The 12,688-nt window shown below is 61.6% G+C and overlaps 2 protein-coding genes across 3 annotated transcripts; both read right to left on the bottom strand.

The window, feature by feature from the left end:
* Positions 1 to 2,886: 2,886 nt before the first annotated feature.
* On the bottom strand, positions 2,887 to 7,600 carry CHRNG (cholinergic receptor nicotinic gamma subunit). The gene is made up of 12 exons (XM_086754603.1): positions 7,465 to 7,600; positions 6,946 to 7,085; positions 6,801 to 6,845; positions 6,487 to 6,596; positions 6,236 to 6,391; positions 5,854 to 5,951; positions 4,852 to 5,055; positions 4,466 to 4,580; positions 4,121 to 4,235; positions 3,572 to 3,776; positions 3,337 to 3,470; positions 2,887 to 3,255 (listed from the first exon to the last, which is right to left on the bottom strand). Exons 1-12 carry the CDS (start codon positions 7,505 to 7,507, stop codon positions 3,088 to 3,090), a joined length of 1,533 nt encoding a protein of 510 aa, XP_086610729.1. The 5' UTR covers positions 7,508 to 7,600; the 3' UTR covers positions 2,887 to 3,087.
* An 889-nt stretch (positions 7,601 to 8,489) lies between these two features.
* CHRND (cholinergic receptor nicotinic delta subunit) lies at positions 8,490 to 12,653 on the bottom strand. 2 transcript variants are annotated; one of them, XM_086754535.1, is made up of 12 exons: positions 12,531 to 12,653; positions 11,664 to 11,809; positions 11,428 to 11,472; positions 11,218 to 11,327; positions 10,947 to 11,102; positions 10,595 to 10,710; positions 10,144 to 10,344; positions 9,727 to 9,838; positions 9,490 to 9,604; positions 9,071 to 9,272; positions 8,852 to 8,964; positions 8,490 to 8,765 (listed from the first exon to the last, which is right to left on the bottom strand). In XM_086754535.1, exons 1-12 carry the CDS (start codon positions 12,580 to 12,582, stop codon positions 8,583 to 8,585), a joined length of 1,551 nt encoding a protein of 516 aa, XP_086610661.1. In that variant the 5' UTR covers positions 12,583 to 12,653; the 3' UTR covers positions 8,490 to 8,582. The 2 variants fall into 2 exon arrangements, with proteins under 2 accessions (XP_086610661.1, XP_086610662.1); XM_086754536.1 differs by lacking the exon at positions 11,664 to 11,809 and having other exon boundaries at positions 12,531 to 12,550.
* Between the last annotated feature and the right edge of the window lie 35 nt (positions 12,654 to 12,688).

Here is a 12,688-nt window from a genome sequence, read left to right as displayed (position 1 = left end):
CACGTACTCGCCCACTTCTCACCTCTGATGGCCTGCGTCTAAGCTGGTGCTGATGAGCGCAGACCTGCTATTAAATCTGAAAATGCTGCAGTCCTGCTGTGTTCGCCCTTAAATACGCTTTGCGAGTGAGCTGTGGAAGAGCCCTTCCTTGAGGGGGCTGTTCCTCTTCTCCTGCTGCTGCTGTGGTTGAGATTTGGAGGGACTCAGCACTGGTTCCTCTTCTTCAGCCTTGAAGGGAGGGAGCTGGCTGGGGTGTGGCATTTGTCCTCTTTAAAGCTACAGCTTTTTTGGAGGTTGGGAGAAAAGCAACGTTCTGTCAGTGCCAAGCATCAGGTTTGGTGCCTCCTATGGCTTGGAGAGGGGTGGAGCCAGACCTTTGGGCCTTTGGGTTGTGATCTCCTGCTGTGTCCCACTAATAACAGTGGTGAAAAGATAGCCATGGGCTTGTTTGGGAGGAGAAGGAGCCTCTGTCATGCTCTAGAAAAAGGTTTCAGATCCTCTTTATTCAGGAAGCAAGCCCGGAGCCATGATCTGCGGTGAGTCATGACCTTCCCTGAAAGCTTTATCCATCCTTAAACTTGTTCAGATCCCTTTGGGGAAAGTGACAGGGCTCTGAACCCCTTTAAGCCCTGGAGTCCAGTCCCAGGGCTTTTCTTTCCCCAGGGGATGCTGGGCTGTGTTGGGCACATGGGTCCTGGGTGTCTGGCTACAGCTGGTCAAGTGGGGGTTCATGACTGGGCTGGTCTTGCTGGGAGGCACAGGGAGCGGTGGTGGGGGTCCACTGGGTGTTTCCAAGCTGGAGCTAAGGAGGAAATCTGCTTCCCAGCCCACAGACAGAAGTCCCCAGTTTTGGAGGGGAGCAGTTGGGGGATGCCTTAGAGGGGATTGTTGGCCCTTCTTAGCTCTTTTTGATGGGACATGAGCATGTGGGGCTGATGCTGGGCTGCGGGGGCTTTTCACCTCTCACTGCACTTCCTCCAGCACCCCGCCAGCTCTGGCAGGGTGATCAGCAAGGTGGTCCCACACCCACTCCTGCAAGGCACACCTGCTGCCTGAGGCCTGTGGGGTCTCAGCTACTGCCTTTTTGGTTTTTGTCCATGTCTCTTGTGGTGATAAACCCCAGGGACCTTCAGAGGGCAGGTAAAACCACTGCTGGGGGATGGTAGAGAACATGTCTCAGTTGTGTGCTCCTGGCAAGCTGGAAGAGCTCATCCCTTTCCAGTTGTACTGTATGGATGTGCTGAGGACTGAGCTCACCTGGAAGAAGCAGCAACTCTGCAGAGCAGGGAGAAGTGGGTGACAGTCCCTGGCCCTGTTCAGAGACCCCTTGCCCTGGAGACTGGCAGCAGGGCAGGGGGAGCCCAGAATTGATGGGAAAGGGCCAAAGACAGACCGGAGCTCATTAATATTGCACCCTCTTGGAGTGGGAGAACCCAGGGCCTGGGGCTGTGCCTGGTGCTGTGGTTTGGGTGGCTTACAGCAGCTCCCGGCTCTCGCAGGGCTGGGGATACTTAGCCAGGGCAGCCAGTTCCTTCTACCACTATGGGGCTGGGGAGAGGACATGGCTATGAGGTGGCTGTGGGGAGACAGGAGTGCTGTGCAGTTCTGTCACTCACCAGCAAGAAGGCTGTGACTGGGAGGAGTAGTGTCCCAGGACATGGTCACCTCATCCAGATTGTGGCCACAGGGCTGCCTTCACGGGAGGTGACCCAGGTAGGGCACTGGATGCATGGTGACCTCCTCTGGGCACCATGTCTGTGTTGGTGAGCACCATCCCTGCCTGCTTTAAGGTGTCAGACTGGAGCTCCGGATCCACCTGGTCTTGGTGCTGTGGGCATCACGTGCCTCCTGAAGATGGGGCAGGAAGTGCCACCTTGCAGAGAGCCTGGGCAGGCTGGCACAGCCAGAGGGCGGCTCCGGGCCATAACCAGGCTGCAGGCATCCAACAGGTGATGTGAGAGCTGCTGGGAGTTTGCCTCCCTCCTCCATCCGTGCCTGCAGTGCCCTCATCTCAGGCAGGCAGCGCCAGGAGCCTGTTGTGGGCAGTAACCAGCTGGTTTTCTCCCAGCAGAGGCGACCGATGCTGGGACAGTGAGGCTGATAGAAACACAGCGTGTCCCGGAGCCAGGAGCAGGTGGCGTGAACTGGACCATGGAGGAGCAGACGCTGCCCGGCGCGTTCCCAGGCTGACCTCCCCCATCTCCCCTGCTGATAGGGACAAAGTTGTAGGGCCCCAGAGGTCAGTGAGGGGCACGGGGGGGATGCAGCGTCACTGGGATAGGGGGAAGGGGCCATTCTTGACAGTGATGATCCCGTGTAGCAGGGAGGGCCAATGAGGGAGGGAGTCATGTGATAGCAGGATGAGTGCCAAGGGGCACCCATCCCTGAGAGGGTTTGGGTGCCTGGTGGCCCAGGGTCTTCCCACCCCAAGCTGCTTGCTAGGGGACAGGGACAGCAGTTCAGCTGCCTCCAAGAGCCATGGCCAGGGCATTAATAAAGGGAGGAATTGCCTGTCCCTAATCCTGTCTGTGACTCCATTGCTGCCCATTTGCTCTGGGCTTAAATCTGTGAATTTGCAGTGGGGTGGCGTGGCTGTTGCTGCCAGCGCTGGTGCATGGCCCATTGGACACCTGACTTGGCTCCAGCTCTCTCTTGTCTCATGTCTCAGCACCCTGTTAGGGTGCTGGGGCAGGATTGTGTGGCTTAGAGGTCTGTGGCCAGCCTGCAAGGGTGGCAGGTGGGCACTGTGCCTGTCCCAGCCCTTGGGGGGGCGTACCCAGCCTGTCTGAGAAGGGTAACTCCATCAGTGGGCATGCAGCAATGATGCCGTGGAGGCTCATGAGATCACCATGGGCTTTACTTCCACGTTCAGCACAGCACAGCCACCCCATGATCCCCCCTTCCCCACCACCACCACTGCTGGGGGCTGGCAGAGCCCCGCCACCCCGAGTCCTCCTCCAGCGCTGTACTTGGCACTAGGAGCTGCTGTGCCCGCCAAGTTCTCAGCCAGGCAGTCTGGTTTGGGGGCACCCAGCCCCTGCCACCGGTGGTCCTGGCAGCAGGAGAGCTGGTGGGAGCCTGCAGGCATCACTGTGGCAGGTACTGCTTGGGGTCCCCAGGGAAGGGCAGGGCGGGCGCCTGGTTGAAGTGAGCCATGAGGAAGATGCCGACAGTGCCGCACACGAACAGGGAGGCCATGATGCAGAAGCAGACGCGGTCGATCACCCGTCCCACCAGCATCCACTCTTCGCTCTCCTGTCAGTGGCACAGGGAGGAGGCTGAGGGCTGCCCCACTACCGCCCATGTGGGTCCCTCTTGCCCCCAGCCCCGACTCACGCTGTTGAAGTCATTTTGCTCCCGTGTGGCATTGGCGATGTGATTGCAGGCATCCACGCAGGCACGGATGTCAGGACCTGCCTCCTCCAGGCTCTGGCAGAAGTCCTGGGCACTGCCGCTCTCCAGGCCACGTCCTACGGGCAGCGGAGCCAGCACAGTAGGTACCGGTGAGCAGCTGGCCACCTAGTGCATCGCCAGCCTTGCAGGAAGGTGCCAACTCCCCAGAGTCACTCACCGATCTTCTCCAGCACGGTTTTCATCAGCCCATCCCTCTCCTTCTGCTTCTCAAAGAGCAGCTCAGTCCGGGCTTTCCAGAGCATGTACTCATCAGCTTTCACCATGAGCCCCAGGGAGCTGCGTCTCCGGGCAGCTTGCGGTGGCCCCGGCGTCTCCTCCGGCATGTGCATGCCCAGGTAGCGGGGCAGGAGGTGCAGGCACACCTGGGCACAGCATCACCCATGGAGACCTGACCACCCCCCCCAGCACCTAGGGCACCCAGTTGGTGCCGTTAAGTCCCCTTGCATCGCCTGGAGCAAAGTACCCTTATGCCACTGGGATGCTGGGTGTGTTGGCACCTGCCGCTCCCCAGTGTTTAGAGTGGCTTGGAGGAGATTGGTGGCACTGTGTGGTCCCCTAGGGACATCTTGAGGGTCCCTCTTTGTGCCAGGACTTGCACTCAGATTAAGGCATGCCCACCACCCCACTCTGCAAGGAACATGGCCTCGGTCCCCAAGTACCCACCCCATTCTCCATGTGTAAGGGGTAGGGGAATGACAGCAGGTACCTGGCGCACTCTCTGGGACATGGAGTGAGTGTTGGGCGTTCTCAGTGAGACGTTGAGGACAATGACAGCGTTCACCACGATCACCACTGTCACCACCATCAGGAAGGTCAAGTACCTGGGGAGGGGGCATGAGGCCTCACATGGGGCTGCTGAGCCACAAGCTATGGGCACGTAAGGTCCCTCTTGGTGCCGTCCTGGGCTGGAAACTGGGGACCAGCAGTGGGACCTGGGCACTTACGGGTTATTTCTGGGCCAGGGTTCTGTCCCTGGGCACATGGCAGCCAGAAACACCACTGGAATGGCGTGACAGCAGGGCTGGCACCCCTGTCCCCATGCGTCACTTACTTCCCGATGAGAGGTACAGCCTGGGAGGTCTCAGGGACCTTCTGGGCAATGAGGAAGAGGAAGACAGTCTGAGCCAGGAGGACGTTGATGGAGACAGTGCATTTCTGCCCGCCCGCTGCCGAGGAGGGGGGAGGGCAGAGGTTGGCACGGGGCAGTGGAGTGGGCATTGCTTTCCTTTGGCAAAAAGCCCCCTCCCCAAAGTTGAACTGGCCAAGTCCTGCCATGAGGCTTTAGCTGTGGGGTACCTGGAAATTCACCCTCCTGCCCCCAAATATCACAGGAGTGGGTGAGAGATGGCGCTGATAGTCCCCAAGCACAGAGGGGACAGTGAGCCCTTCCTCGCCTGTCACTGCCCCCCTTGCACGTTCCCATGCCCCAGTGCGTACCTTTGGCGGGCAGAAAGTAGACCAGCACGGCCATGGCGGAGATGAGGACGCAGGGCACGATGATGTTGATGATGTAGAAGAGTGGCTTGCGCTGGATGATGAGGTAAAAGATGACCTGCTGGTACTGGATGTCGTCTGGGGTGAAGTGCTCCGAATCGATGATCTTCCGAGCGGGACGGTGCTTGATGGCCCATTCGCCATTCTCTGCCGTGTGGTGGCGCCACATGAGTCCCGCTACCCTGCTGGGGGCACTGGGGCTGCCAGCCCCCCAGCCCAGGTGGGGAAAGAAGGGGAGAGCTCATGCTCGGTGTGGACCCCACAGAGCACCCAGGATGGGCACAGTGCAAGGAAAAGTGCTAGAGCCGCTGGAGAGGGAGATGAGCACCACGGAGTGTGCCAGCGTGCCTGCGTAAAATACCACTAAGGGTTTTTGGAGGGGGCAGCTGGGCACCTGTAAGGCCCCTCGAGCCCCTCAGGGGCTCCTAGAGTGAGTTATGTGTGGGGCTGGGGTCCTGCTATCTCCCTGTCCCCAAGGCATGCAGGAGGAAGCCGAGCGTGGCGCTGGGTAACAGCGTGCTGTTTTCCCCTGCCGTCTGTGGGAGCGATAGATTTTTCGCAATCAAGATCGCAGCTCGGGCCGGTAATGAAAAAATAAATCTCGCTGCCCGAAAAGCATTTTGTTCTTTCAATATGCAATTAAAATGTGATGGAAAACGTCATCATTTGGCCATGACAGCTACGTTCCCAGCGTCAATCACGCTCCCAGGAGCAGTGCTCTCCGGGAGCGCCTGCCAGGTGGTGAGAGCCATGAGCCGGGGGGTTAGAAAAACAAATTTCTTCCACGCTACTTCTCCCACTAATAACTTAAGTGCCCATGTAATGGCAGAAGCTGCTAATAGCCCCCGCAGCCTTGCTTTTGGCAGCCACCTGTGTAGCAGCGGGCCTACTGGGTGCCCCCTGCCGCAGGATGCTCTTGTGCCATGGGGGCGGCAGCGGTGTTACCTGTGAAAGCCTCAGGGTCGATGGAGATCCACTCCACGATCTGGCCGTCCTCCACCTTCAGCAGTAGGTTGATTTCGTTGGCGCTGTAGGTCTGGGACCTGGGGAGGGACAGAGCACGTGGCACAGGCTGGTGTGCAGTAGGCTGGATGGACAAACGGTGCCAGTGTGTCACTGGGTCACGCTGGTCACCTCCACCTCTGCTCTAGGGTGCTTGGCTTAGCCAAGGTGCCTCCTGCCACCAATGGGATACCAGGGGACAGATAGATGGCACTTGTCTACCCAGGGGGTCATTGCCCCATGGCAAAGGTGGACATTCCATGCTAATCCCTGGTGTCCCAGGAGGACCTGCCATGGTACCCGCGTGTGCCCAGCCGGTGCTCACTGGAAGACCATGGTGCAGTTCTGCCAGTCGAAGGGGAAATAAGTGACACGGATGGAGCAGGCGCTGCGGTAGATGGCGGGGGGCAGCCAGTAGATGCTGCCATCGGGGGACACCAGCACGTTGGTGTAGAGGGTGATTTCAAATGTCCCGTCGATGCTGGGGGGGAAAGGGTGGGCTCAGCCCCAAACCGTGGCCAGGAGCAGCTGCCACCCCCATGTGCAGGGGTATGTCCCCATTGCCCCGTCACCTACTTGTTCTCCAGGACGACATCGGGCAGCCAGACCATGGTGGAGGGCACCCGCAGCAGCTGGATGTCGTCATACTCCTTGGGGTCCCACCGCAGGCGATAATCAGACCATTGCTAGGGGAAGGGGAGCAAAGCGGGGGTGGGGGGGTGTCACGGTCCTCCCTGAGACGGGGGAGCTTGTGAGCTGCCTGTCCTGTACTGCTCCCAAAATGGGCTCAGTTAGGGGCACCCACAAAAGGGGGTGCAGTTTATGGTGCCAGCCCCCCCGCGATGTAAACGTGATCCAGGGTGGTCCCGCCTGGAGATGAGGGGTCTCACCATCTCGATCCAGACGTTGGTGGTGAGGGTCTCCTCCCGCTCATTCTGGAGAGGAAGGAAGTGGGGAGACGGCTTTAGCGCCCTGCCTGCCCACTGCCCCACGTGTCGGGGCAAATCCCGTCCTGCTATGAGGGGTCCCTCTCACCAGGGAGATGAGGTTGGTGAGGGTGAGCTTGAGGGTGACATCGATGATCTGGTCCCCACGCAGGGCCGGGCGCAGGTGCCGGTTGTAGTTGGTCATGAGGTCCTGGAGCAGCTTCTCCTCCTGGTTCCTGCAGCCCACGCCTGGGGAGGACGAGTGCCATGGGGCCACCCTGGGGCCACCACTGCCTCTGGGCGCTGCTGGCATGTGTGGGGGGCATGGGGTGTGCGTGGGCAGGGGATGCCCACGCATGTGTTCCTGTGGGCGTGCACACAGCCTTGCGTGCCTGATGGTGTGTGGCAGTGTCCCAGTGTGCAAGCGAGGGGTGTGCTTCCCCCCGACATCCCCCACCCCGCCCACCCCAGGGACCCCTCCAGGGCAGGACGTGGGGACAGCAGGCTGCCAGCCTGGGGACAGGGTGGGACACAGCCCTGTACACCCACGGGTGACAAACTCCCAACGGCAAAGGTGGGGGGTGATCAGGGGTCCCACAAACCTCCCTCTGGGGCGAGCACCCCTTACCTGCCAGGGCGCAGAGGGTGAGGAGGAGGCCGTAGCAGCGCATGGTGGTGCCGTGGGGCGCAGAGGCTGGGGCTCCGCTCCGTGTCCTGGGCCTGGCGCCCGGTGGGACAGGACAGCTGTCCGCTGCTACCGTCAGCTGTTCCCAACAGCCTCGGGGGCCGGGGAGGGACGGGTGACCACCCACGCCCCCCCGCCAGTGAGACGATGCCAGTTTGCTGGGAAGATCCTCTGGCTGGGGAGAGGGGGTTGGAATTGGGTCTGGGGGCAAAATGAGCTCCTTGCCTCAGTTTCCCCATGTCCCCCACAGAGTGATGCATCTCTCTGCAGCCGAAACCCGGGGGCCTGTGGGTTTGGAAAAGAGGTGCCCCCCACAACACCCCCAGCAGTGCCCTGTCCCCTCCATGGTGGTGGCTGCTGCCGGAGTGCAGGGTGGGGAAGGTCCCACCACGTCAGCCTGGGGAGTGATGTCTGCCTTGGGAGTCCAAATCCTGCCGGGCCCTGTGTAGGGGGGTCGCGGAGGGGGTTGATATTCCTGGCTCAGCGGAGAGGATGTGACAGCTGTCCAGGGCCACTGCCGGTGGGGGGACGTCAGCTGTGCCCCCTGAAACCGGAGCCCTGGCGTCCCGCTGCTGAGCTGGGGGAGGAGATACCCGCACGGCTCCTGTGTGCTGGGGGGGCACTCGTGGGTCGGGCTGGGTGGGTGATGGGGATGAGGGGGTGACATGGGCACGGGCGGTGTCTCTGCAGTGGGTCTGCAGGGGATGGTGCCATGTCGGGGGGCCATTCCCTTTCCCAGGCCATCCTGCCCTGAGTGCCCAGTCCAAGGTGGGGGGTAGCAGGGCTGGTACCACCGTGCCACTGCTGGGAAGAACCTCTCCCAGCCACAGCTGAGGGCCACCATGCTCTGGACACCCATCAGCACCCATTCCCTGGGTGGGCATTGCCCTCCCTGGCACACACACAGCACTTGGGGTGGGCACTGTGCCCAGGGGGGGACGCAGAGCAGCCACCAGCTCAGCACTCTGTGGTGAGAAGCACCCAGCTTTATTTTCCCAAGCCAAAGCGGGTGAGCAGGGTGGAGCTGGGGGGCTGGCACGTGGAGCCTCCCTGTCCCGACCCTAGATGAAGCGCTTGTTCTCCTCCCGGTAGTCGTAGGGGTCTCCAGCGAAGGGCAGGGGCGGTGGGTGGTTGTAGATGCCCATGAGGAAGATCCAGAGGGTGCCCACCACCAGTGTGGGGGTGATGAGGAAGAGGCAGAGGCGGTCCAGGGTCCGGGCCACACGGTTCCAGTTGTCCTTCTCCTGGGGATGGAACCAGGAGCTGGGCAGCAGGGGACAAGATGGGCAAGGGGAGCCCCCTCTGCCCCCTCCGTGCCCACAGCCCCCACCTCATTGTAGCTATTTTTCTCCCGCATGTGCTTGACGATGAAGTTGGCCCCATCAACAACAGGTTTTAAGTGCTCGTAGAGCTGCTCCTCACCCGTGTCCGGCAGTGCCAAACCTGGACGCAAGGGAGGTGGTGAGATGGGCTCCCAAGGGCTGCCACCCCGGGAGACCCCCTGCTCTGCCACCCGTCCCCGTGTCCCCGCGGAGGGGCCGCAGCTCACGGGCAGGGGTGACGCGGCTGGCCAGCCCATGCCTCTCCGACTGCTTCTCAAACATGAGCTCGCTGCGGGACTTGACGCTGAAGTACTCCTCCGCCTTGGCGATGTAGCCAGCCGAGCTGCAGCGCCGGATGCATGGGGCACCCGCTGGGTTCTCGGCCGGCTGCGACATGCCCAGCAGCCGAGGCAGGGTCTCCAGGAAGACCTGGGGCACAGGAGGTGGTGTTAGGTCCCTTAGCCACCCCCTCGGTGCAACAAAACATCATCCCCACCTTCTGCCCCCAACCCGGGCATGCAACCCATTGGGGTGGTGCAAATGGGACATCCCAATACAATGCTGGGGCTGTGTTGTCACATGTCCTCTGTGGGGCATGATGCCACCCCTGCACCCACCAGGTCACCCAGCCCAGCACCGCGCTCACCTCTTTGACCCAGTCGGACATGACATGGGTGCTGGGGGTGCGGAAATGGAAGTTGAGGACCACGACGCAGATCACCACCACCGCTGTCACCAGCAGCATGATGAAAAGCAGGTACCTGTGAGGGGCACGGACGTGGGGCTGGCATTGCCAGAGGGGCTGGGCACAGGCAGAGCTGCTCTATGGCACCCCTGGGACCCCACAAGGTCCCTGCTGCACCCAGTGGTGCCCAGGACTCACTTGCCAATGAGGGGGATGGCGTGGGAGGTGGCGGGCAGGCGCTGGGAGATGAGCAGGAGGAAGACGGACTGGGCCAGGAGCACCGAGATCACCAGGGTCATCTTCTCACCACCTGGAGAGCAGGTGAGCTCAGGGCAAACCATGCCCCAGGTCGTCTTCCCAGTGTCCCCAGTGCTAGGATTGCCTTTCCAATGTCCCACCATACAGTGCCCCATACAGGGTTTTCTGTTACGGGGCTACCCCAGGGTCCCACATGGGATGTCCTGTGCCCAAGTGTGCCACTGCCAGGGTACTTGGCTGGGATGATGGTGTTCATCCAGTACCAGGATGTCCCCATGTCGCAGGATCTAGTGTGAGTGTGGGACATGGAGGTCCCCCATGGGCTGACCCCCATCCCCGGCGCGGCTGCTCACTCACTGTCGGCGGGCAGGTAGAACACAAGGATGGCCATGAAGGCAATGAGGATGCAGGGCGTGACAATGTTGATGACATAGAAGAGTGGCTTGCGCTTGATGATGAGGTAGAAGGTGATGTCCTGGTGCTCACAGCTCTCAGGGGGGTTCTCAGGATGGATGTTCTTGCGGGCTGGGCGGTGGATGATTTCCCATTCTCCATTCTCTGCCAGGGCACATGGGACAGCACATGGCATGGGGGACAACCACCATGCCCATTGTCACCAGCCCCACCAGCACCCAGTATCCCCATCCTGGGTCTGTGTAGCTCCAAGCCTGGTGGGATGGGTGCCAGTGTGCCAAAGCCCCATGTACTCGAGTGTCTCCACGGCAGGGTGCCCCGATGCCAGGGTGCCCCTGAGCGCAATACAAGGTGTCCCGCTGACGCAGGACATGGCAGAGAGCACAAGCGTTACCTGTGAAGCCTTCGGGGTCGATGATGATCCACTCCACCTGGTAAAGCTTGCCCGTCTCCGGGTCACTATCCGTCTTCAAGTGCATGCTGATCTCCAGGGCGCTGTACGCCAGCGAGCTGCCCCATGGCCGGGGGGACATGCAGTGAGGGGGCTGTGCCTGCTGCTTGATACCCACCACCCACCCACTCTGACCTCCAGCACGATGGACTCGGGCCACCGAGTCACCTGCAAACCCCCACCTTGCTGCGCCCCAACAGCAAGGGAAGGCGCTAGCAGCAGCGGGCACCGCAAGGGGCTGGGATGCCCACCCTGCTGCCTTCCCCTGCCCTGCCCCAGCCAGCCCCCCCAGCACCTGAATTTGAGGGTGCAGTTCTGCCAGTCGAAGGGGAAGAAGTCCACATTGATGGGACAGGTGCTGCGAAAGATGGCGGGTGGCAGCCAGTAGACATAGCCCACGTTGCTGACGAGGACATTGCAGTAGTAGGTGATCTCAAAGAGCCCATCGTTGCTGTGCCGGGAGAGAACCAAAGTGATGGGGCGGGGGGGGCGGGGACAGCAAGGGGCAGGGGGAGCCCTGGGCAAGGCTCGGGGAGTTCAGAAGGGGAAACCGAGGCACGACTCACTTATTCTCCAGGACTATCTCAGGCAGCCACAGCATGTCCGGTGGCAGGCGGAGCACCTCGATGTCCCCAAACTCGGACTTGTTCCACTGCAGGCGGTAATCGGTCCAGCCCTGGAGGGGATGTCCCCGGGTCAACCCCTCACCACGCTGGGCCACCCCATCGCCCCTGCCTCGGGGCACAACTGGCGCTGTGACACCTGTCTCTACTCACGTGCTCGAGCCATAGATTGGTGGTGAGTGTCTCATCCGCCTCTTTCTGCAATGACAACGTGGGGTGGTGAGATGCCAGGGCCATGCCCAGCAGCTGTTCCCCCCAGCCCAGGACCCCAACCCTCACCACCCAGGGTTTGGGGCAGTGGCCTCAGGGCTCCCCCCACCCAGCCAGCCCTGAGGGGGGACACATGGCTGGGGGCCACCCCACAGTGGGCACTGCCTGCTCGGGCTCACCAGCGAGATGAGGTTGGAGAGGGTGAGGGCCAGGTAGACGTCCACGACCTGGTCAGTGGAGATGACAGGGCGCACCTCTTTGTCATAGCCCTTCTCCTCAAAGAGGTGGTGGATGAGCCGCTCCTCCTGGTTCACGCAGAGCCCGCCTGGTGGTATGGGGGTCAGGCAGACTGGGGTGGGGCTGGGGGGGGGGGGGGCGTTACTGGGCCCAGTGCCACCCTCCGGGGATGCTCAGCAAGAGCAGGGTAGTGTAGGGATGGAGGGGACAGGAGCAGGCCAGGACACTCCATATCCATGTAGCACAGGGGCATGGGCAAGGGACATGTAGGTATCACATGCATGTGGGAGCACACGGGCGTGGGATGAGGACATGGGCACGGACACAGAGGGACACACAGACATGAGACACTTGGGTATAGAGGCAGTGGCACTGTGCACATAGATGGATGCACACACAGAGGCACACACAGACGCAGATACATGCATGTGAACCCAGTGTATGTGGGGACACATGATCATGGCTGCAGTGTCACTGTGCACACAGACAGGCACACACAGGGGGACACGGATGCAGTGGCACTGTGCACAGACAGACGGACTTGTACGCTGGCACACAGGGACGCAGGCAGGGATGCAGCCCCGCCATGCACAGACAGACAGACAGACACAGCCCGGGCAGGGACACGGCTCTGGAGGGACAGGGGGTGCTCAGGACTCTGCCAGGCAATGCCCAAAAATACAGCTTTGGGGGCACTTGTGCCCAGCTTGAACCCTACCACCATCACCCCCCACCAACCCCACCGAGGGGGCCCAGAATCCCCCAGCAACGAGACACCCCCGTGCCCAAGACCCCGGGGCCCCGCTCACCCGACAGCAGCAGTGCCCCAAGCAGGGCCAGCCGCCCCGACAGGTCCCCCATGCGGTGCCCGCCGTGCCCTCGCGCAGTGCCAGGCCTTGGCCGCCTCCCCGCCTGGCCTGGCCAAGCGGATGTCCGGCTGCCGGCTGGAGTGGGAGATGGATGGTGC

This window comes from Chlamydotis macqueenii, chromosome 9 (assembly GCF_036417535.1).
Source record: "Chlamydotis macqueenii isolate bChlMac1 chromosome 9, bChlMac1.mat, whole genome shotgun sequence".
NCBI lineage: Eukaryota > Metazoa > Chordata > Aves > Otidiformes > Otididae > Chlamydotis > Chlamydotis macqueenii.
This window is presented reverse-complemented; position numbering and strand designations above follow the sequence as displayed.